We start from the raw sequence: 20,888 nt of genomic DNA on the forward strand, positions 1-20,888 counted from the left end.
ATTGCAGCAGAAAAGATGGGAACGAGTATGATTTTCTTCTGATGAGTCAATGTTGACATCCCACAGGTGAGGGGAAAATTTCCAGTTTTAAAAATTGCTCCACCAGAACAACTTAAGTGACTACAGTTTGGGAGAGATCATACCCTCCCTTCAGGTCCTGAGATGACCAAGAGGGGAGGTCAGCCTCCGATGCCTGAGCTGGTAAACCAATACTGGATCCGCTGCCCCTTTCCCCAAGGCATCTCATATCATCACCTACTGATGTTGGCCACAAATCCATAAAAGTCGGCAATTAATTTTTTTTCTCTCGTACAGATTTCAGACAGGACAATGTCACCACCCAGAGACCGAAAACAGTATAACAGGTTACTTTAAAAAAATAGTTATCAAATGGAAGATCTTTTTTTTCCCCTGTAGAACGAGAGACACAACGCTGCTTCTCGCTGGCTCGGTGCGGACACACCCTTTCCTCTTCCCAGCCTGCTTTCTCCTGACGTGGAATTAGAATTCGTGTCATCAGCGCAGCAGAAGCAAAGCACCGTATTGCAGCAACTGGCTTGCATGGAAGACAGAATAGACCGTTTCAGAATATCCCTGACAGGTGCGACAACTTCTGCCCTATAGTGGCCAGAAAGCCCGCAATGGGTTTGTCACAGTTTGAAAGATGGGCACCTGCCCTGCACGGCATCACAATGCTGCTGCCCCCTGGAGGCCATATCGCACCTATGGCTTGAAATGGAAGACTCTCTCTCTGTAATTTCTTTTCATCCATGAGAATAAAAGTCCATAGTCTGTGAACTTTCCCCATCTGGCAAATTGTCTTAAAAGTCCCAGAGGTTGAACATAAGAGAGAAAAGTTGGGGGGGGGCATCCTGATAAATAAAAGAGGAAATGTGAAGGGATTTGTTCAGACAGTGGCTAGAAGAGCGGCCATTGGTGGGGAGAATGTGTGCCTGGGGCGCACACGAGAGGAGGTGGGGGGCATGGAGAAAGAGGACGCACCCCCCATCCTCAGGGCTACGTGGCCTCAGCCTTAGATATCTCTTTGATGAGGGGTGCAGCTGTATCTTCCTCCTCTGCCTTCTTGGACAGGACCGACTCAACGACGTTGTGAAGGGATGGCTCACGATATAACGCCACTGTGAAGGAAGGAAGGAAGAGGAGGAAATGAAAATGGGATTGGGGCTGGGGGGCCTGTTCCCCCCACCAATGGCCATCCCAGCCTATGGGCCCAATCCAACCAGGACACAATCCTTCATTCACTGCACTGAAATTAGGTTTCTTGGGTCTCCTACATTTTGCACGAGGCCAGCAACAAAGCAGGGCAGGAGCCATTTGCACAAGAGTTGCCATGTAAGAGTACATACAACAGGGTTGTTTAGAAGGGCCAGAAGAAAGGCAACGTGAGCTGCTAATAGACCCAGGCCTGTGCAAGAGCCTGCTTGCAGAACAGTAGCTCTGCAAGGGCGCAGCTGCACATGAGGAAATGTGCAGGAGGCACTTTGTATCCATGGGGATCAGGGCCCAAAAGGCTTTCCCAACTCTCACCTTCCAGCAGTTTGGGAAGGAAGTGGGCGGCGGCTTTGGTCTTCTTGACTCGGTTTCCCTTCATCACCTGCCCATCTTTGTTGATACCCAAATACCATGACCGACCTGATTCCCGCTGCCGATACAGGGTGGAGGAATACATCACATAATAGTTTTCAAAGACACACTCCTTAAAACGGCACTCGGTGGTGAAGTGAGCCTGAAATGGGAGGGGGGGGGAGAGAAGGGGGTTAAAGCCCATATTTACCTTAATGCCGGAGCTCTGAGGCTTGACTGTGCCCCTAGAATCACTTGTTTCAGAACCACAAAAGGTGGATTTCATCGGGCACGCAGGAGGAGGGGAGGCAAGATCCTCAGAAGGTCAAAACCCCCACAGGTAGCTCTCCCAAATGGCTTTTATGGGGGGGGGGGCCTCTCCAATTTAGACTGGGGTTGCAGTCTAAATTGCAGAGGAGCGAGATCTAGCCCTCCCTCTATGCTGTTTTGTCAATCTCAAATGGCCCCCAGGGGCTGCTATTTGCCCCATCAGAAGAAATATACAGGCTGTACATTTTCTCCAGTGGGAGAAATGGCAGCCGGTGGCTGGAGACTTTCGTTGGGCTAGAAAGCAGGATGTATTTTTAAGCTGTTGTATATAAGAACCTGCCCTGACCTGATTGGCCCAGGCTAGCCGAATCTTGTCAGCTCTGCCAACTTGGAAGGCTTTAAGAGGGGAGTGGACATGTTCATGGCGGAGAGGGGTATTCATGGCGACTAGTCAAAATGGATACTAGTCATGATGCAGACCTATTTTCTCCAGAATCAGAGGAACGTGCCTATTCTATGAGGTGCTATGGGACACAGGCAGGATGGTGCTGCTGCAGGCTTCTTGTTTGGGGGCTTCCTAGAGGCACCTGGTTGGCCACTGTGTGGACAGACTGCTGGACTTGATGGGCCTGGGTCTGATCCAGCAGGGCCTTTCTTATACCCTTATCTCTTAAGCTAAGCAGAGTTGGCCATAGTTAGTACTTGGATGGGAGACCACCAAGGAAGTCCAGGGTTGCTATGCAGAGGCAGGAGATGGCAAACCACCTCTGAACAGCTTGCTCTGAAAATCCCACAGGGTCGCCATAAGTCAGCTGTGACTTGACAGCAATATATACGTGTGTGTATAAATGCACAACAAAAACAACAGATGAAAGCACAGAAGAGGGAGGGAGGAAAAGTTGAAGAATCAGAGGGAACATCAGAAGAGCCCTGCTGGATCAGGCCGGTGAGGGTCCAACTCTATGATTCTATGAGTGGATTCAGGTCTTCAACCCATTCCCCACGTCCGTTGTCAATCTGAGCAGCCCTCTCTCTTAGAGCTTGATATTCAGTAGGCAAAACTGCATACAAAAGGAGGTCCTGGCCCCATATGGGAACCCAACTCTTCCCCACACCCAGCATTTGGAGTGCACTAAGAGGTGTGCGCCACAAGGTGGCGCTGCACCACGGCCGATTCTGGGGTGGGGGAGGGAGTCTCTCCAGGATAACTGGGTTCGCGTCCCAGAATCGTGCGGCGAAAGAAGCCAAAGAAGCTATAACGTTAATGAGAGCAAGATGTCCCAGAGAAGCCCCCACCCCCCGCTACTCTCCTCCATCCCGAAGAGGCCCGTAATCTTCTGCCAAATTTCCCCCAAAAAACGCTTAATTGGCATGAAAAAGATCTCTTAAAAACTGTCAGGACATATGGGGAGAAGAGATCCCTCCCGAAAGGTATGTCTGCCAGGATCAGAAAAGGGGGAAAGAATGCCCCCGCCCAATTGCTCCTAAAGCCTGAAACTTGAAACCACCACCAGTCAGAGAGTAGGGGCGTAGGGTGCCTCTGAGCGCACACAGAGTACTTCTCCACCACAGTAGCCATGATAATGGAGCTGGGGAGGAGGGGGAATCCTCACCCTGTTTGATTTTTATCATTATTGAAAGTGTTTTGATTGGTTTAACTAAACAGAGAATTGGGAGGAGGGTGGGCATTAAGAGAAACTGGGGACACCTCGACAAAGGCAGGACCACCCCTACCACAAGCAGACACATTAAAGAGGCATCCATGTCCCCAGACAGTCGGCCTTTCTCTCCAGCTTGACCTCCTCCCTGCCCCTACTGCGCCCCTCGCCCCCTGCTCCCCTCCCTGCAGTTGCCTGGAAGTGACCCCTGGCTGCAAACCCCACACATGGGGGGGAAGGACAGGAGAAGACACGCCTGGAATAAATCCATTTCTGAACAGAGAGTGTTTGAACACCCACCACCACCAGGGCCCAGCCCACAGGGCAGCCCCCTGGCCCCAAGCCTTCCCCCTCCCATCTGGAGCACGCTGGTCCCTTGATCAGCCCCTTACCACACCCAGCACAAGTCCGGGAGAAAAGAGCCCTGGAGAGAGAGAGGCCACTGGGAGAGATTTACAAAGAGGGGGAGGCAGAGAAAAGACGAAAGGGTACTGCACGCTGCTGAGCTCCCTCCTGGATCGGGGTCAGGGAATTCTCCCTGGGGAGGCCTCGTTAACCAGGGCAGTTTCTAATTGCAGCTCCAAGCGGAGGCGGGGGGGGGGGGAGAATGAGTGTGTGTCGGGGAGAACTGAGCAGAAAGTGAGTGAAGCTCTGAAAGGTCCCCTGTTCTAATGTCAAGTCCCAAATCACTGAGGGTGGCCCGTCTGGAGCATGGCGGGTAGGATGCTGGCCTACCTCGCAGCGCTGTTGGAAAGACTGTAGTGAGATCTCTGGCCTGAATTCGAATGATGGTCCCTGTGAATCTGAAGGATGGCCCCCGTGGACCCCCAGGAGAGGGTGCAGCAGCTGCCTCGTGAGTTTTGCATGCCCAAATGCTCTCTCTGTTCTCCCCTCTCCCTGCCAGTGGTGCTTGATCCTGCTGTGAGGCCCACAGAGGAATGTGGGGGTGGGGGCACAGTCAGCACCCCAGGCTTTGCCCGCTGGCCCAGTGCTCTCAAAGGTAGACAAGGTTTCCAGGGGCCACCTGGAGAGGAGGGTTCCCTTCTCCTCTTCCCTTGGAGCGCCACTTTCTTGTTCTGCCCTGGCTAGGGTGGCCAACTCCAAGTTGGGAAACTCCTGGAGATTTTGGATCTGGGGAAGGTGGGGTTTGAGGAGGGGAAGAAGCTCAGCAGGGCCCTCATGCCACAAAGTCTGCCCTCCAAAGTAGCCATTTTCTCCAGGGGAACTCGTATCTGTAGTCTGGAGATGAGCTGTAATTCCAGGAGATTCTCAGGCTCCAACTGGGGCTGGCAACGCAGGGCTTGGCTCCTGTGATTCAGCAGAATCCCTTGGCCAAGATGTTCCCTGCCTGGAGGGGCAGCGCTTGGAAGCACCCCCCTTTCCTGGCAACTCCTCTGCCCAACCACAGCCACCACATTTCTCCGCTCGGCCTCCTTTCCCCCAACTGGCTCCCAGGGTGAAAGGAGGTGGGGATACTCACGGAGGTATAGAGATAGCCCTCGGCGTTCATGGCCACGTACTGCCCCGACTTGGTGCTCTGGATGGCTACCACGCGGAGCCCCACCGGGATCAGGTTAAAGAGAGCTGTTGGCAGAAACAGAGGAACGGAGACAGGAGGAACGTGACATGCCAAGGCGCAGAGGAAGGCGTGCCGGGGAGCGTGGGGGGTGCGGGGGCTCTAGAGGAACGGTGCTCCAGCCGAGCTGCACAGGGGACTGTTTGGGGCAGCACTGCAGGGAGGGCGCTGATGCCCTGCAGGGCCTGGCTTGCTCGCCCTGGGCCATTGGCAGTGTGGGCATTGCTTCCTGGACACGGCCTGCAGCACTGAGGAGTGCCAAATGGGATCTGAGTAATCAGACAAGAAGGGAGAATGGAGCCAGGACTCTGGGGAATTTTCAGAGGGGAGAAGACACCAGAGGGCACAGAAGGGGGGTGTCGGCGGGCCCTCCTGGCAGCCTTCGGGTGGAGGGGGGGCGAGAGGGGGAGTGTGGCAGCAGGGCGGGGGGTTCCAGGGATTCTCAGCCCCAGCACCTCTTCCCAGGTGCTGCAGCTTGGCCAGGAGGGGCAGGAGGGCTGCCCCGTTCCCAGGGGAAGGCTTCCAATAAAAGCTGCTAAACGGGCAGGCCTGCTTGGTATGCCGGCCGGCTGGTGGGGCCGGGTGCCGGAATCGCTGGAACCGGCTCAGGACAAGAGGCCGATGGAGGGGACAGGATCATCAATCACCTGTCCCTCCCCAGGTCCCTGGACAGCCAGAGACTCAATTATGCAGAGAGGGAGAGAGAGAGACTTTGGAGGGGGCCGGGCACAGATGGTGCAGCAGGCCCGTGCAGATGGGGCTCCTTTGGGGAGGTTCAGAGGAGCAGGAGGGGCCTGGTCCCTCCCTTGTTGAAGAGGTACAAGGAGGATGCACCTCCCAAAGCCAGGCAGAGTCTCCGTGGCCCAGGCTGCCCCCCACAATGCAGGCAGCAATGTGGGGCTGAGCTGGGAAGTATCCCCCCCACTGGGAATTCCTGAAGGGCCTTCGTGACAAGGGGGCTTAATTGAACCACAGTGGGAGCCACGACCCAGCCAGCGGACACCGGGCCGGTTCCTCTCTTTGGGGGAAGCGGGTTTGGGGCACGGTTCAGGAGTGGGGAGGGAAGAGCCGGCCCACTGCTTCTGGGCCTGACCTGCTGAAATGTGCAGGAGCTCCAGGCCTCTTCTCTGCAGGCTTCAAGGGCTGGCCACTAGGTTGGGGAAAGGGGGCTCCCCTGGGACGAGAAAGCCCCCGCAGCCTGCCCTTACCGAACCCATTGGTATCCTCTCTCGTGCCATCGATTCTGCCGTCCGGGTGGACCTGGAGGTAGTAGCCATGCCGGCAGAAGAGCCTGGTGACGATGCCTTTCAGCTGCGGTTCTGTGGGGGGGGGGGTCCCAAGAAGGGGGGGAGAAGAAGACAGAGGGCATTGCAGCAAGGACAACGTCAATCAGAGCCCAGGGATCGCTTTGCCAATTACGTGACCGCATAAAAATGTGGGGAACAGCACCGGCCCTCCAGCGCCATGCCCTGCTCCGAAGAGGAGGGCACCCTCTGTGCCCCGAAGGTCCCCTGTCGGAGCCTGGCACCGGCAGGCCTGGGGGTCTCAGAGCGCCTTTGCCAAACCAGAAGGGTCCTTCGGCTGGTTTCAGGTCTCGGCTTCAGTTACCAGCCCCTACCCCCCACTCCACTCCGCTGTCCCATCAGGATTTCTATAGCCAGCGTGGTGCGGTGGTGAAGAATGTCGGGCCAGGTCTGAGAGACTAAGGTTCAAATCCGCACTTCTGCTACGGAAGCTCGCTGGGTGACCTTGGGCTAGTCACACCCTTTTAGCCTCACCTACCTCCTTCCCAAGGAGGGTGGGGGCCCTGAACGGCCACCGCAGGACAAGGCTGTGGGGATTCTGAACCAGCTTTGCTAGAGAAGGGGGGGGCAGGGCCAGACTAGGATGCAACTGGAGAGGGGAGGAGAGAAATCCACCTGAGGTGGTCAACTCCTGCAGCCCCCCCAGCCCCAGGCCCACCAGTTCCAGAAATGGTCCCTGCTGAGAGCAGCCCCCACCCTGATTTGCCAAAAAAAACCCCTCCTCAGTAGCACCCCAGAGGCCTGGCCAAAGCAGCCTGGCCACTGATTCTGAGGCCAGGCATCCCGGCCCTCGGCCCTGTGCCAGGGAACCCCGGAGCCCTGGCTGGAGGCAGCCGTGCCCTGACCCGGTGGAGAGCCACCGGCTTCTCTCTGCTTTGGCAGAAGCCGCGGTGTCAGTCTGGCGGTGGCTCGGAGGGGCCTGCAAAGATCCCTTCCCTCCGCCCGCCCTTGCTGGCACTTGCTCCTTCCTGCCGCCTGGATGGAGGACAATCTCTCCTTCTGTTGCTGAGGCAGCGAGAAATGCCACTCTTGGGCGAAGACCTCCCTCCCTTGGAAATTCTGCCTGCCCCCCCCAGGGTACGCGGTGTGCATTTGTGTGTGCGTGCAAACCTGCAGCGAGGGCTCCCTGGCATACAAGTGGGGACGTGCGCGTCAGTGGCTAAAGTATCCTGCGTTCAGTTCCTTTACAAAGGAAAAGGGGAATTCAAGACAACTCGTGATGAGGACCAGAAACTCGCTTGAACAAAAAAGGCCCGTGCAAAACTTCTTGGAATTGTCCAATCTGAACTATCCTGCCTGTTATAATTTGGATGATCACTGAGCCCCAGAGCCTGTTTCCAAAGCTGAGATTCATTCCTCGCACGCATGAAGCAACGATCTAGAAGGAAGAGGCCCTGAGCATGTGAATACGCCTTTTTCCCGACAACACCAAAGGCCTCTGCAAACTCAGGATAAGGAAGCAGACATCTGGGGACAAATTCATGGAGGCCAGGTCTCTCAGCAATGATCAGTAATGCTATCTAAATAGAGCTTCCATATTCAGAGGCAGTGTATCTCAAAATACCAGAAGCTGTGGGGGGGGGGAGGAGGTAGTCTTTGTGTCCATTTTGGGCACTTCCTGGGGGCAGCTGATTGGCCAGACTAGATGACCGTTGGCTTGGGCTCCTCTTTGACGTCACATCTGGCTGCTTCCCACTTTCTATCCCCGAATGACACTATTCTCATGAGCTGACAATCAGGTTGTAAAGGCATTTTTGCAGACATGGCAAGCAGGGCTGGCTCAAAGGAGGGTGTTGCCCCAAGCAAGGTGTCCCCCTCCCCTCTTGGGCCCAGCTGGCAGTGGCCTGAGGGTTTGAACAGCCCCCCCGCAGGGGTGCACTGGCCCCCCCCCCCCCATTGTGCCTCCCCAAGCATTTTCTTGGGTGTGCTGGAAAACCGGCCCCAAAGCCTTCTGGCGTCAATAGGGTTGCCAGCTCCACATTGGGAAACTCCTGGAGATTTGGGGGTGGAGCCTGGGGGAAGCGGGGTTTGGGGAGAGGGAGGACCTCAGTGGGGTATGATGCCATGGAGCCCCGCCCTCCACAGCAGCCGTTTTCTCCAGGGGAACTGATCTCCGCAGTCTGGAGATAGACTGTAATACTGGGAGACCTCATGGCCCCCACCTGGAGGGGCCACCCTCGGCCTCACCCTCACCCCACCCCTGCCCAAATCTCTGTGGAGGCCGGGCACACCCCCCCTGCCAGTGCGCAAAACCCCTCTGGACATCTCTCTTTGGAAGGGCTTCAGAAGTGCTTGGCGGGTTCCAAGGCTGGCATTTTCTCTCTCCGTCCCTGGCTGCCGCCTGACAGGCCCTGGAAATAAGTCACAAGCTGTTCGGGCGGAGGGGCTTTGCTGGGCCCAGGCATCTGGGGGGTGGCACGCGGGGGGCGGGTGGGGGGAGCAAATGATACTTAGCAAAGAAAAATGGGCACCTTTAACGAGCCGCAGAGCCGTTTCCCACTCAATCAATGGAGGGCAGATTTGAACATTTTAATTCCATTGTGCCTTAAAGGGGACGGGGGGGGGGGGCGGAGGCAGCTCTTTCGCTTTAGAGCAGAGTTGAAAGAAAGCAAGGGAGTGGGAGGGGAGGGCAGGGGCCTGAAGGGGCAGCCTCCTGCCCACTGAGAGACGTGGGACAGCAAGGAGGCAGAGCAGAATTAGCAAGAGTCAGCATGTCTCCAAAGCCTGGGGGGTTAACACGTTTTCGAGAGCAGCAGGGCTTTGGGGAATTAGAACTAGCGGCTGGGTGCCAGGACTCCTGGGTCCTCTGGGAGGAAAACGGGGTCTTGAGTGGGTCGGACACAGCAGGTCTGCCCCCTCCCTCAGCTCCACCCCCCATAAATCTCCTGCCTTGTAATGTAATGTCCCTTACGGCCAGGCTTCCTCAGGAGGTGGTAAGCGCTTCTTCCCTGGAGGTTTTGAAGCAGAGGCTAGATGGCCACCTGTCAGCAAGGCTGATTCTATGACCTTAGGCAGATGATGAGAAGGAGGGCATGTTGGCCATCTTCTGGGCATGGAGTAGGGGGTCACTGGGTGTGTGTGGGGGGTGGGGAGGTAGTTGTGAATTTCCTGCATTGTGTAGGGGGTTGGACTAGATGACCCTGGTGGTCCCTTCCGACTCTATGATTCTATATCCTCAAAAGCCAGCCTCGCCAAAGCGGACCTATCAGCCGTCTATCCCCTGCAAATTCTTCTGCCCCCCCAACAGTTACTTTCATCGTCTTCACCCCTCACCCCATCCCTGGTTCTGTGCGACCTTCCTCTGCACGCCTCCTCGCCCGGCCACTTCGGAAGGATTTACAGTCTTTGCTTCTGACCTGTGATGGAGATCAGCCCGTTTTATGGATGGCCACAACTGAAGCTGAGAAACAGACGGGTTTAGGGTGAGCCCTGCCTGGATGCCACCACACTCAGACAGAGCCATCCAAATACAATTTCAGATGTCGAAGGGCCAGCAGGTAAGGAAAGGCACTCTGTGGGTGCTCAGAGGCACTCTAAGGTTTCTGGCCTCAGATTAGGGACCCGAATGAGGTCTCTGGCCCATGCGCTCCGCCCCATTCCTCACCACTTTGCTGAGTATGCACAGTGGCAGGGCAGGAATTGAACCCGGGACTTTCTGCATGCCAAGCTGCTGCTCAGCCACAGCCCCCACTTGTCCGGGATCTGGGAGGCCTCAGCCTCTCCATCTCCAGCCGTCTTCCGACATTCATCTCTGCATTTGTTGACTGGGTCTGGAGAAGGACGGTGCCCCCTTCCCTGCTGTGCTGGCGGGGGCGCAGATCAGCAGGACAAATATCAGAAGAGGGTGTTGGGGCCTGCCTGCACGTCCCCAGAGCTCTGCACGTGCTCAAGGGCCTTCTTCCCTCTTTCCCTCCCCACCTCCCGTGTTCTGGGGCCAAGCGCTTGCACTGCAGATGGGACCTTCAGGACCAGGCCAGAGGGAATTTGGGGCCTGCAATCTCACATGCCTCGAAAAAGGCAGAAAGGACGCGGCGGCAAATCCTGTCGTCCTGGATGGCCACTGAGGGAGGCCGAAGCCTGGGCGCGCCAACCTTTCAGCTCCGTCCAAGGAAAGGCCCGCGGCGAGGCTGCAGGGCCCCTGGAACCGCAGGTGCCCCCTTCAGCCGCGTGATGGCTGGGGGGTTGCATGCCTGAATCCTGCTCCCTGAAGAGGGTGGTGTGGATCGGGGCCCACAATTTGCGGGGCTGGAGCAGAGGAGCATGCAGGGGAGCTTCTTCCCAGGTGTGCAGTGCGGTGTGCCCCAGTGAGTGTTGTGTGTGTGTGTGTCACCTTCCTGCTTTGCATCCCCTCCTCCTTGCTCACTGCAGCTAGAGAGAGAGAGAGAGAGAGAGAGAGAGAGAGAGAGAGAGAGAGAGAGAGAGAGAGAGAGAGAGCAACCCTACAAGGTTACAGGAGCAAAGCAACCAGCCAGAGGGAGGGAGGGGAAGCTCTGAAACTCCGCAGATGCCAAGGCGGGGCTGTGGGTCTCACGTGGGGAGGGGGCCCCCTCAGGGCCAGATGTGATACTGGCAACAGCTCAGGGACTTGGGGGGGGGGGCTGTGGGGCAAGATTGGGAGGCAGCTGACGGCTCTGCCACCCCTAGGATGCTGGGCTGGGGAGCTGGGGGCCCATGGCAGTCAGGGACATTGGGGGGCTGCTCTCGGATATGGTGGGGGGCTGCCGCATAGGAGAGTCTGGGGGCATTGGGGGCAAAGGGCAATCTTACCTTTGTGATTTGGGGTATCAGGAGATGCCACCTGGGGCTCATCGGGGGAGGGATTTTGCAGAGTGGGGGGACGAGGGGCAGCAAGATCTCAAAGGCTGCGGGCAGCGGGGTTTGGGGACCTGGCCCTGTCTGGAATATGGAGGGAGAATTGGGGGCATTATCAGGCCTGGAATATTGTGGGGTGGGGGGATTGGGGTGGGATTTGGCAGACTTGCTGGGGATGAAATATCGTGGGGGGTAAGGCTGGGTGCTCAGGGCTTCATAAGCTGCAGAGGCCAGAGAGAGCTTTACTCTCTGGGTAAAGAAAACGTGGCAGAAAACAGGGAGGGAATAAATCACTCTGGAGGATAATTCTGCGCTTCTGCCCTGCCTAGAGCAGCCGGTTCTTAAATACACATTCAGGCGGGTGGGCTGTCCCCCCACCACAAGGTTCTTCTAGCAAATTGCAATTTCCTTCCCCTTTCCTGTAATGTATGCAAATCTATTTAAATAGCTTTAATTTATTTTAATGTGCGTGTGCAGCAGCAGGGCCCAGAGGGCAACAGCTGGTGAAAAAATAAATAAGAGGAGGATTATGAATCAGGGATCAGGACAGGCGTGGAAGGGGTGGGTGGGGGTCAGGGGATTAAGGTAATAGGAGGGAAGGGGGCAAGGGCTTCTCACATCGCTGGGGTTTTGGGGGGGTCCTGGGGAAAGAGGGCAGGGGATTATGGCTGAAGAGGGGATTTTCCGGCTGGGGCATCGTGAGGGGGTGGGGAATTGAGTTGCGCTGGCGGGCGGCGAGCGCTCCAAGCTCTTTGGCACCTGTCGTGGGAGGTTTCAATCATGTTTATATCCCAATTTCCCAATAAGCGGACAAATAAAAGCCGACATCTTTGAGAGCGCCCGCCAGCCTCCCTGAGCCCTGACGGGTTCTCCAAAGCCCCACAAATCTCCTTCGTTTCACAATGAAAGGAGGCCCTTTCGACCCCACACACATGAAGGTGCCTTCTACTGAATCAGACCCTCGGTCCATCAAAGTGAGTATTGTCTACTCAGACCGGCAGCAGCTCTCCAGGGTCTCAGGCAGGGGTCTTTCACATAACCTGCTTGCCTAGTCCCTTTAACTGAAGATGCCCGGGATTGAACCTGGCATGCCGAGCAGATGCTCGACCACTGAGCCACAGGGGCTGGCGCAGTCCCTGCCCCGGAGAGTATACACTCTCGGCCCTCCGGCAGAGCTGGAGAGGGACGCGGATCACTCCCCCTGGCAAGTCTGGGCTGAGCCCGCTGGGGTGTGGGACCAGGAGCAGACATGGGCCCGCGGGCAGGAGCGCAGACTCCTGGGTTCTGGGGGATGATCTGGGGAGGGGCGGCGGCACTTCTCTTTGGCTGCCTCCCACGGCGAAGGCGGCTTTGCCAGCTGCAAGGACACCAGCGGGGAAGGAGGCGTGGGCCCCAGGCCAAGAAAGCGGAGAGGGGGGTTTGGAGGGCAAGGGCTAGCCGTCCCCGCCGAAAGCTGGGGCTGAGGGCCTGCCTGGCTGCTCGCCTGCAGATGCCTCCGAGAGGCCCAGAAGCTCTGCTGGAGGGTGTGGCACCAGCACTGTGGCAGGGGTGCCCCCTGTAGGGTTGCCAACCTCCAGCTGGTGGCTGGAGATCTCTTGCTGTTACAGCTGACCTCCAGCCGACCAAGATCAGTTCCCCTGGAGAAAACGGCCGCTTCGGCAATTGGACTCTATGGCATTGAAGTCCCTCCCATCTCCAAACCCCACCCTCCACAGGCTCCACCCCCAAAATCTCAAGGTATTTTCCAACCCAGAGCTGGCAACTCTATCCCCAAGGGATTTGCCCCCCGCAACGACCCAGGGACGCCTCCTGAGCAGGCCCCTTGAAATAGCCCAGGCTCAATGGGCACGGCCCCAGGTTGGGGCCTCCCATCGGTAGGGTTGCCATCCTCCAGGTGGGGTCTGGAGATCTCCCGGAATGCCCACTCCTGGTGACTGAGATCAGATCCCCTGGGGAAAATGGCTGCCTTGGAAGGCAGATTCCATGGCATTATACCCCACTGAATGCCCTCCTCTCCCCAGACCCACCCTCCCCAGGCTCTACCCCCAAATCTCCAGGAATTTCCCAGCCTGGAGTTAGCAACAGGACATTGAGCGGACCATGCAATAGGACTGGGATGTTACAATATGCAGAGCAACGCGAGCAACAAAGTAATCATGCAGTATAAGACATATGATGAACCAAGAATGCCAAACCGGAACGCCAAGGCCAATGGCCAACTGCCCAGGCCACGGTGAGGAGTGCAGAAGGTCCATTGGACCCGGCCCCTGGCAAATCACAGGGCCCGATCCTCAAGGGACTTAGCCGAGCTAACTTGCTTCCAAGGAGGGCAGCGGGCTCTAAATGAAGTGCGTCATTAAGCCAATAAGGGGATTTTTAACACTCTTTGCCCTGTGTGAGTTTGACTGTTCACCCTGATGACCTTTTAGGGAGGGGGCTTTTAGGGAGGGTTTTAGGACAGGGGGATTGTTGATGGGATTACAGAGACTGGAGAGAGCCACACCAGCTTCTGCCCCCCCCCCACTGCCCAGCCGTATTGCAAGGGGGACATTTCTGGGGACACACCTCAGTGTGCAAGCACAGAAGTGTATCGTCGCCTGCCTCAGTAGCATGAATTGCCTTTAGCCAGCTTTAGCTGGTTTGCCAGCAGCAATCTTTTCTTGACAGGCAAATTCTGGTCCACACTGATCACATTCAGGTTAGACTACTACAACCTGCTCTGTTTGGGGAAGTCCCAGAAGGCTGTTCAGAAGCTTCAAACCATGCAAAACTCTGCAGCAGCTAGAGAGGCCAAATCCTGACCGTTTTCGAAAAGGCTTCCCTGGCTGCTGATTTGTTTCCGGGCACAATCCAAGGTATCAGTCCTTATTTATAAATGTTCTGGACAGTCTCAGAGCATTTAAAGGACTACGCGCCTGGCGATTGGCGTCTGTCGAAGAGGGGCCCTGTTGTGTACACCGCTTTCTGCATGCGTGCTACAGATGGGGCCTTCTCTGCTGTGGCCCTGAGACTCTGAAACCCCCTCCCACCAGTTTGCCTGGCACCAAGACTTTTGAGCTAATGGAGACAGGCCAACCATTCTTCCCCTCCTTCCAGGCATTACCGTTGATCTTCCTGCCCCACCTGATTCATACCATCTGGTTGGGAAATACCTGGAGATTTTGGGGGTGGAGGCTGTGGAGGGTGGGGTTTGGAGGGGAGGGACTTCAATGCCATAGAGTCCAATTGCCAAAGTGGCCATTTTCTCCAGGGGAACCGACCTATGTCGGCTGGAGATCAGTTGCATTAGAGGGAGATCTCCAGCCACCGCCTGGAGGCTGGCAACCCTACTGCTCCATATTCCTGCTTTGTTGTGATAATTTGTTGGTCTCTGAAGGGAATTTAAGGAAACTTTTAAAGAAATAAACCTTATTTGCCAGTTTCCTTTTGAGGCAGAAGCTGCCTCGAAAGCATTGCAGCGAAGCAGAGTAGAAGGGCTTTCGTTAAAGGAACAGATGCCAGGAAGGCCAACAGTCCCACTCTCCCACCCAGCCTGGATTTCTTGCACCCACGTGAGAGCTGCGGCCCTTCCAGGCAGGAAGAACAGACTGGAATGATGCAGCTAAGTAACTTCTGGGGTGGATTCTGGGTGCTGCAGGGATCTGGCTCTGGAAGGAACTCCCCACCAAGGTGTCCACGTTCAAAGAAGCTGGTTTTCTCCAAAGGCCCCAGAGTTCTCCTCTGCTTGAAGGCCGGGCAGGAGGGCAGTTGGCCATCTCCCAGTTTGTCCTGCCCATTCCTGGTCACGTTGCTGGTCTTGGCCTTTCCCTGGCCCATCATTGCCCCATTTCAGCACGGGGCCCTGCGCACCCTTGCCCTCCTCTTCCCTAGACATCCACAGATCTGCCTCGGTTTGTATAGTTAAACTGTGGAACTCCCTGCCCCAGGATGTGGTGATGGCTGCCAACTTGGAAGACTTCAAGAGGGGAGTGTACATGTTCATGGAAGAGAGGACTATTCATGGCTACTAGTTAAAATGGATACTAGTCATGATGCATCCCTATTCTCTCCAGGATCAGAGGAGCATGCCGAATATATGAGGTGCTGTGGAACACAGGCAGGACAATGCTGCTGCAGTTGTTTGGGGGATTCCTAGAGGCACCTGGTTGGCCACTGTGGGAACAGACTGCTGGACTTGATGGGCCTGGGTCTGATCCAGCAGGGCCTTTCTTACATTTGTACTTTCCTCCCAAACTATGAGCTGTCTTTGTCTCCTCTGTGATTGTTTTTAGAATGTAAAATTCTGCACCAAAGGAAAAGATGGATTCTGCAACCTCTTTCTGCAATGCAAACAAAGCTGATCTATATCATTTATCCTGCCATTAGGAAAGGGGTGGGGAGAAGAGGAGCTGTACCGGTGCCCCGCCCTCTGGCTCAGCAGTCAGCGGGAAAATGCCCCACCCACTCTCAAGCATATTTTGGGGAGTCGCAAAGACTAGAAACTTGGGGCGTTCTGGAGGGTGGGGAGCTGACGAGACCTGTGAATGGAGGCCCTGAGCATTTTTTAAACTGGTAAAATAAATAGCAGCTGCAGGGAGATTCTCCAGCATCTGAATTCTATGCCTGGCACTATTTCCGGTGGAAGCACAGCCCTCCTGCGCTTAGCCTTTGCCGAGGAGTCTTCTGGTCAATCACTGTCTTCTTAAGGAGCATTGGGTGAATGGATGTGGGCTGGGAACACATCCTCCAGGTGGTTCCGCTGTGGATGGCACCCGCCCAAGGGGGTGGAGGGAAGAGGGGGGCGGGGGGTCTCCGCTCAGAAGTCCACCACGTCCTTCTTGGCCCCTCTCCTGGGGCTCCCCCAAGCCTACAAGCGGGGCTCTGAGGCCAAATTTCCCCCCATCTTTTTGACCCCCCTAACTATTGGCGTTCAGAGGTACATTGCCTCTGAACATGGAGGTTCCACGCAGCCCTGGCAGCGAATCGCTATTGATGGAATTCCCTCCACGAATTTGCCCCGTCCCTTTCTAAAGCCGTCCAAATGACCTTAGCGTGTATTGAAATACTTAATATTTCCTCACTGCTTCCAGTACTGGAAGGGAAGGCGACTTGGGAGAGCCCAATCTCGGAAGCTAAGGAGGGTCGGTACTTGGATGGGAGGCCACCAAGGAGGACTCTGCAGAGGCAGGCAACAGGAAACCCCCTCCGCTGCTCACTTGCCGTGAAAGCCCCTTCCTGGGGTCGCCATGAGTCAATCGCTATTGCATGGCACTTAATGTATGCATGTATTTCCTGTAGCATTAAGTTCCACAAGTTCAATAAGCATCATGCAGAGAAACGTTTTGATGTATCTGTTCTGAGTTGGTGGCACAGCAATGCCAGGGGATGCCCCCACAACTCTTGCATGACGGGAGAGGAAGAAAAAGTTCTCTCTCTCTCTCTCTCCTTTCTCTACCCCATGCATAATTCTACAATTCCCTTTGCCTCATTCCCTTTGTCTCCCCCGCCCCCACCCCATAAACTAAGACTCCTCCAGCTCTTCCAACTAACTTCAGATCTCCTAATTGAGTGGGTTTCTCGTTTTGGATCCCTCAACCAATGCTGTTCTCAGAAGACTCAGAAGGGAAGCATATGAACATGAGGCAGCCCCTGAACATGCACAGAGTACCCATCCCTTGATTAATCCCAGCTGGCCTTCTGCTCCCAAAACTGAGACTATGACGATTTCTCAATAGGTTTCTTTTCCTCTTTAAAAAAGAAAGAAATTAAACCCCGAGGGCTTCTCTCCTCGATCAATTATATCGGCCCCGAACAGAGATTCCCTGGGGAATTTGCACCCATCCCAAAGTGGTTTTGGGCAAACGGCATTTTGATGGATTCTGCTGAACTACTGAAGTTATTATTTTTGCAAGAGAAACAGTTTGGAGAATTAGCGAAGTGGTTTCCGTGGCTGATCAGCAGCCTCTGGATTCGGAATTCACTTAAGCGAATGAACGTTTTCATTTGCAGACCTTTAGAATTAATGAGATATCTTTTGAAGTGCTATAAAAGCCTCTGAGGATGCCGTACACCACTTAGTTGGAGCTCATCGGGACGTATTTATTTCAATGGTAAATAAAACAAATGACATTTATATCAATTTTTATAGCGTCTCAATGCGCAAACTTTTTGAGATGGATGATGCCCCAAAAGCGTAGCGGTGTTTTTAGGCATGTGTAGAGCGCTGCAACAGTTTCCTCACGACCCTTCTGAGAGGGGTGCATATGAATGGGCAGACCCCACGATGCGCATTTAACAAGCCAGGCACCCACGGATGGACTGGACCCCCCACCCCGGTCACTGGTCCATTGCTGTGGCAATGTGCTAACATTTCTCAGAAGGGGGGGTGACAATTTCACCCCCAAGAACCTGCCTCTCCTCTTGTTTAACTGAGCCCGATCCGCGCACTCACCACCCGTGGGAAGGAGGGATCGCAGAGGGATGCACTCCATAGGGGTGCTGCTATTCGGCTGACATGTTCTCCAAGGAAGGGTGCGGGAGCCTCCGAAACGCCAGCCGGATAGTCAGGCGGGTCACTTAGGACAGTCGTGGCGCCATCATAAGCAGAGCAACACCCTTCCAACTCCTCCGGAGTCGATGGGCTTGGAAGGGTGCGACTATGCTCAGGAGGAGTGCACCGTCAGTGAAAAATCGGCTTCTGATATCCCCCCTCCCCGCCAAGAAACCCTGGAGAGCCAAGAGTTGATGACAGCCACAAAGCCAAAGACAGGCCTCTGCTGCTTCGCAATCATGTCTGTTGACAGAGGCCTCTTACGCACCGACTGGCCCCTGCTCTGCTTGCCTCTTGGAAACAGAGAACAGGGCTCGGGCTGGGTTGGGTGGGAGAGCTCTATGCCCACGAATCTGCCCTGGGAGAATCGCAACTCCGTGCTGCCCCCACCCCGACTGCTCACCCAGTTCCCACCTGGTTATTCCATCCTTCCCACCCCCACCACACAGACCGGTCCACACCAACATGCCCCCTTGTGCATTCCTATTCCCAGAAATTCCGTGGGGGGGGGGGAGCCACCCGCAGACCCACCAGGGCAGTCACATTTCCTACCGACTCTGGACAAACCATCCCAAAGAGACCCCTCCAGAGTATTTCCATGATTCCTGCCCTTTGGAATGGCTCTGGATCCCACCCTTTGCCAGTGGAGATCGAAAACAGACACACCCACCCACCCTCTTGCCCCTGCTCAGCACAGCAGGGCAGACCGAAAGGGCCTGGCCCGGCTTCTCCTGCAAAAAAGCTCCACCCTTCAGGCATGGGGGCAAACAGCAAAGAAGCCCCCCTTGGAGCCACCAGAGCCCAGCGGGACTAGGTTCTCCCCTCCCTGCCCATGATCCAGAAACAGCAAGGGCCGGTGGAAATCTCAGGCCGCGCAGGGGAACCCATCCAGGCAGCCACATAAGAACACAAGAAAAGCCCTGCTGGCTCAGACCAGGGTCCACCAAGTCCAGCAGTCTGTCCACACACAGTGGCCAACCAGGTGCCTCCCGGAAGCCCCCAAACAAGGCGACTGCAGTCCTGCCGCTGGTCCACAGCACCTCAATGTGATAGGCCTGCTCCTCTGATCCTGGCGAGAATAGGCACGCACCATGATGACCAGCACCCATCCAGTAGCCACGAATAGCCCTCTCCTCCATGAACAGGTCCATTCCCCTCTTCAAGCCTCCCAAGTGGGCAGCCATCACCCCATCCTGGGGCAGGGAGTTCCACCGTTTAACTCTGCCCTGTGTGAAGAAGGACTTCCCTTTGTCCGTTTTGAATCTCTGGCCCTCCCGCTTTAGCGGGGGACCCCCCCCCCGCGTTCTGGCCCTAGGAGAGAGGGAGAAGCGCTCGCGCGTGTCCCCCCTCTCCACCCCATGCCTAACGCCCTCGCGCCCCCCCTCCGCCGCCTCCTTCCCAGGCGGGAGCGCCCTGCGCGTGCCCACCGCTCCTCGTGGGGCAGCTGCTCCCGTCCCCCGCGGGGCCCACCGGCCGGGAGGGACCGACGCCCCCTGCCGTCCGCCAGCCGTCGGGGGGGGGGGTGAGCGGCCCCCGTCCGTCCGTCCCTCCGTCCGTCCGTCCGCCCGCCCCCGCTTACCGGGCGTCTTCTCGAGGCGGCCCCGGCGCCCCCCGCACAGGCGGACCTTGGAGATGAGGACGAGCAGCTGCTTCTGGCAGAGCGACTTGGTGCCGCGCGGGCACACCTTGCGCTGCGCCGAGACGGGCCGGCTGGCCGCCGGGTCGCGCACCTCGCGCTTCTGCCGGATGAGCGAGCTGGCCAGCGCCGCCATGCCGCCCCTCGCAGACGGGGCGGACGCCCGGGGACCCCCCCGCCCCCCCGCGCCCCTGCCCTTCAGCCGCCGCGGCGAGGTGAGTGGCGGGCGGCGGCGTGCCGGCAGGGGACGGAGAGCGCGCCTGGCACACGCCCGCCGCCCGGCTCGGCAGGCAGGGAGGGAGGGGCGGGGGGCGCGGCCAGGCTCCGGCCCCTCCCCGCCGGTGGGGAGGGGGGGCGACTGGCGGAGGTCGCTGGAGGAGCCCCCCGGAGGAGCGCGCTCGGGAGGACGGACGGACGGACGGACGGCCGCGGGTCGGCGGGGCCCCCCGGGCGAGCCGCCGCGCCGCCGCCGCCAGCAATGGCGCCCCCGGGGACGAAAGGTCGCGCGCCCCGAACCCCCCCGGAAGAGAGGCCCCCTCGCCCCCCAGAGGCCCCCCAAACTCTCCCCTCTGGCTCGGCGGAGCCTGGAGGAGGTTTGGGACCCAGATGTTGCAGCCCTCACAGAAGAAGGCTCACCTGGGGTCGCGGAGGTGCAAGGGGCCACGCAGGCCGCTGAACGTGTGCAGAGGGAGCTCGGCTCAGCGGCCAGACCCAAGGGCTGGAGAGGTTGCACTTACGTCCCAGGACTCACTAGGCAGCCAATGGACAACTCCCCGCTCCCTCCGTGCCTCAGTTCCCCACCTGGATAACTGGCATAATTGCTGCATTTCGCAAATGGGATTGTGGCACACGGCGGACAGTAGCCAGAACCTGTCTTCGGAGCTGTAATTGGTGTGCCGGAAGCTCCTCTGAGCATGTGCGGAGTGCCCCTGCCTTACCACTGAACCACCACCCCATCCATAAACCACACCCTTGAGATTCCAGAACAAATTAAACACACACACACCTCTTAAATCTTCTCCTTCTGGATTTGCAAGAGGCTGAGAGCACTCCCAGCACAGATCGATGCTGTGGGGACAGGGAGAAACGACTTCTCATTCCCACCCTGGTTGCAGTTGATAGTCTGACTTATGGGACCCTACAGGGGACTGCTCCAGTGAATCCCTGGCCCCGCCTATTCCAACAGGGGAACCTCTGGGGGTGGACAGGAGGAAGAAAAGGGGAACAAGTGCCCCCAGCCTCTGATGGCTGCAGGATGGATGAGCTCTGTGGTCAAAGAAAGTCACTGAAGGAGGGCAGGAGGGTGGTGCGGAGCTGATGGGTTTGGGCAGGGTAGGCCTTTGTTTGCAGGAGACCCCCCCCCCCCAGGAGAAGCAGCGGTCTGTCTTCTGCCTCAGGGCCACCCCAGTCTGCTGGGCACTGTGAACAGGATGCAGAGAGACACCGTTCCTGCTGGGAGGGTTTAGAATCAGAATCATAGAGTTGGAAGGGACCACCAGGGTCATCTGGTCCAACCCCC

The 20,888-nt window shown here is 56.9% G+C and overlaps 1 protein-coding gene across 1 annotated transcript; it reads right to left on the minus strand.

Annotated features, from left to right (window-relative positions):
* Positions 1-1,017: 1,017 nt before the first annotated feature.
* FGF11 (fibroblast growth factor 11) lies at positions 1,018-19,514 on the minus strand. The gene is made up of 5 exons (XM_056863540.1): positions 19,313-19,514; positions 6,297-6,407; positions 4,993-5,096; positions 1,549-1,747; positions 1,018-1,139 (listed from the first exon to the last, which is right to left on the minus strand). The coding sequence occupies exons 1-5, from the start codon at positions 19,503-19,505 to the stop codon at positions 1,018-1,020; spliced, it is 729 nt and encodes a 242-aa protein (XP_056719518.1). The 5' UTR covers positions 19,506-19,514.
* Positions 19,515-20,888: the final 1,374 nt, after the last annotated feature.

This window comes from Euleptes europaea, chromosome 18 (assembly GCF_029931775.1).
Source record: "Euleptes europaea isolate rEulEur1 chromosome 18, rEulEur1.hap1, whole genome shotgun sequence".
NCBI lineage: Eukaryota > Metazoa > Chordata > Lepidosauria > Squamata > Sphaerodactylidae > Euleptes > Euleptes europaea.

What these genes read in the sequence shown, in the direction of transcription:
- FGF11 (XM_056863540.1), bottom strand. Translation starts at nt 19,505, where the DNA reads ATGGCGGCGCTGGCCAGCTCGCTCATCCGGCAGAAGCGCGAGGTGCGC. An exon ending in AGAGGATACCAATGGGTTCG is followed by an intron (nt 5,097 to 6,296) that starts GTAAGGGCAGGC and finishes TTCTGCCAACAG; the next exon opens with CTCTCTTTAACCTGATCCCG. An exon ending in CCTTCCCAAACTGCTGGAAG is followed by an intron (nt 1,140 to 1,548) that starts GTGAGAGTTGGG and finishes CTTCCTTCACAG; the next exon opens with TGGCGTTATATCGTGAGCCA.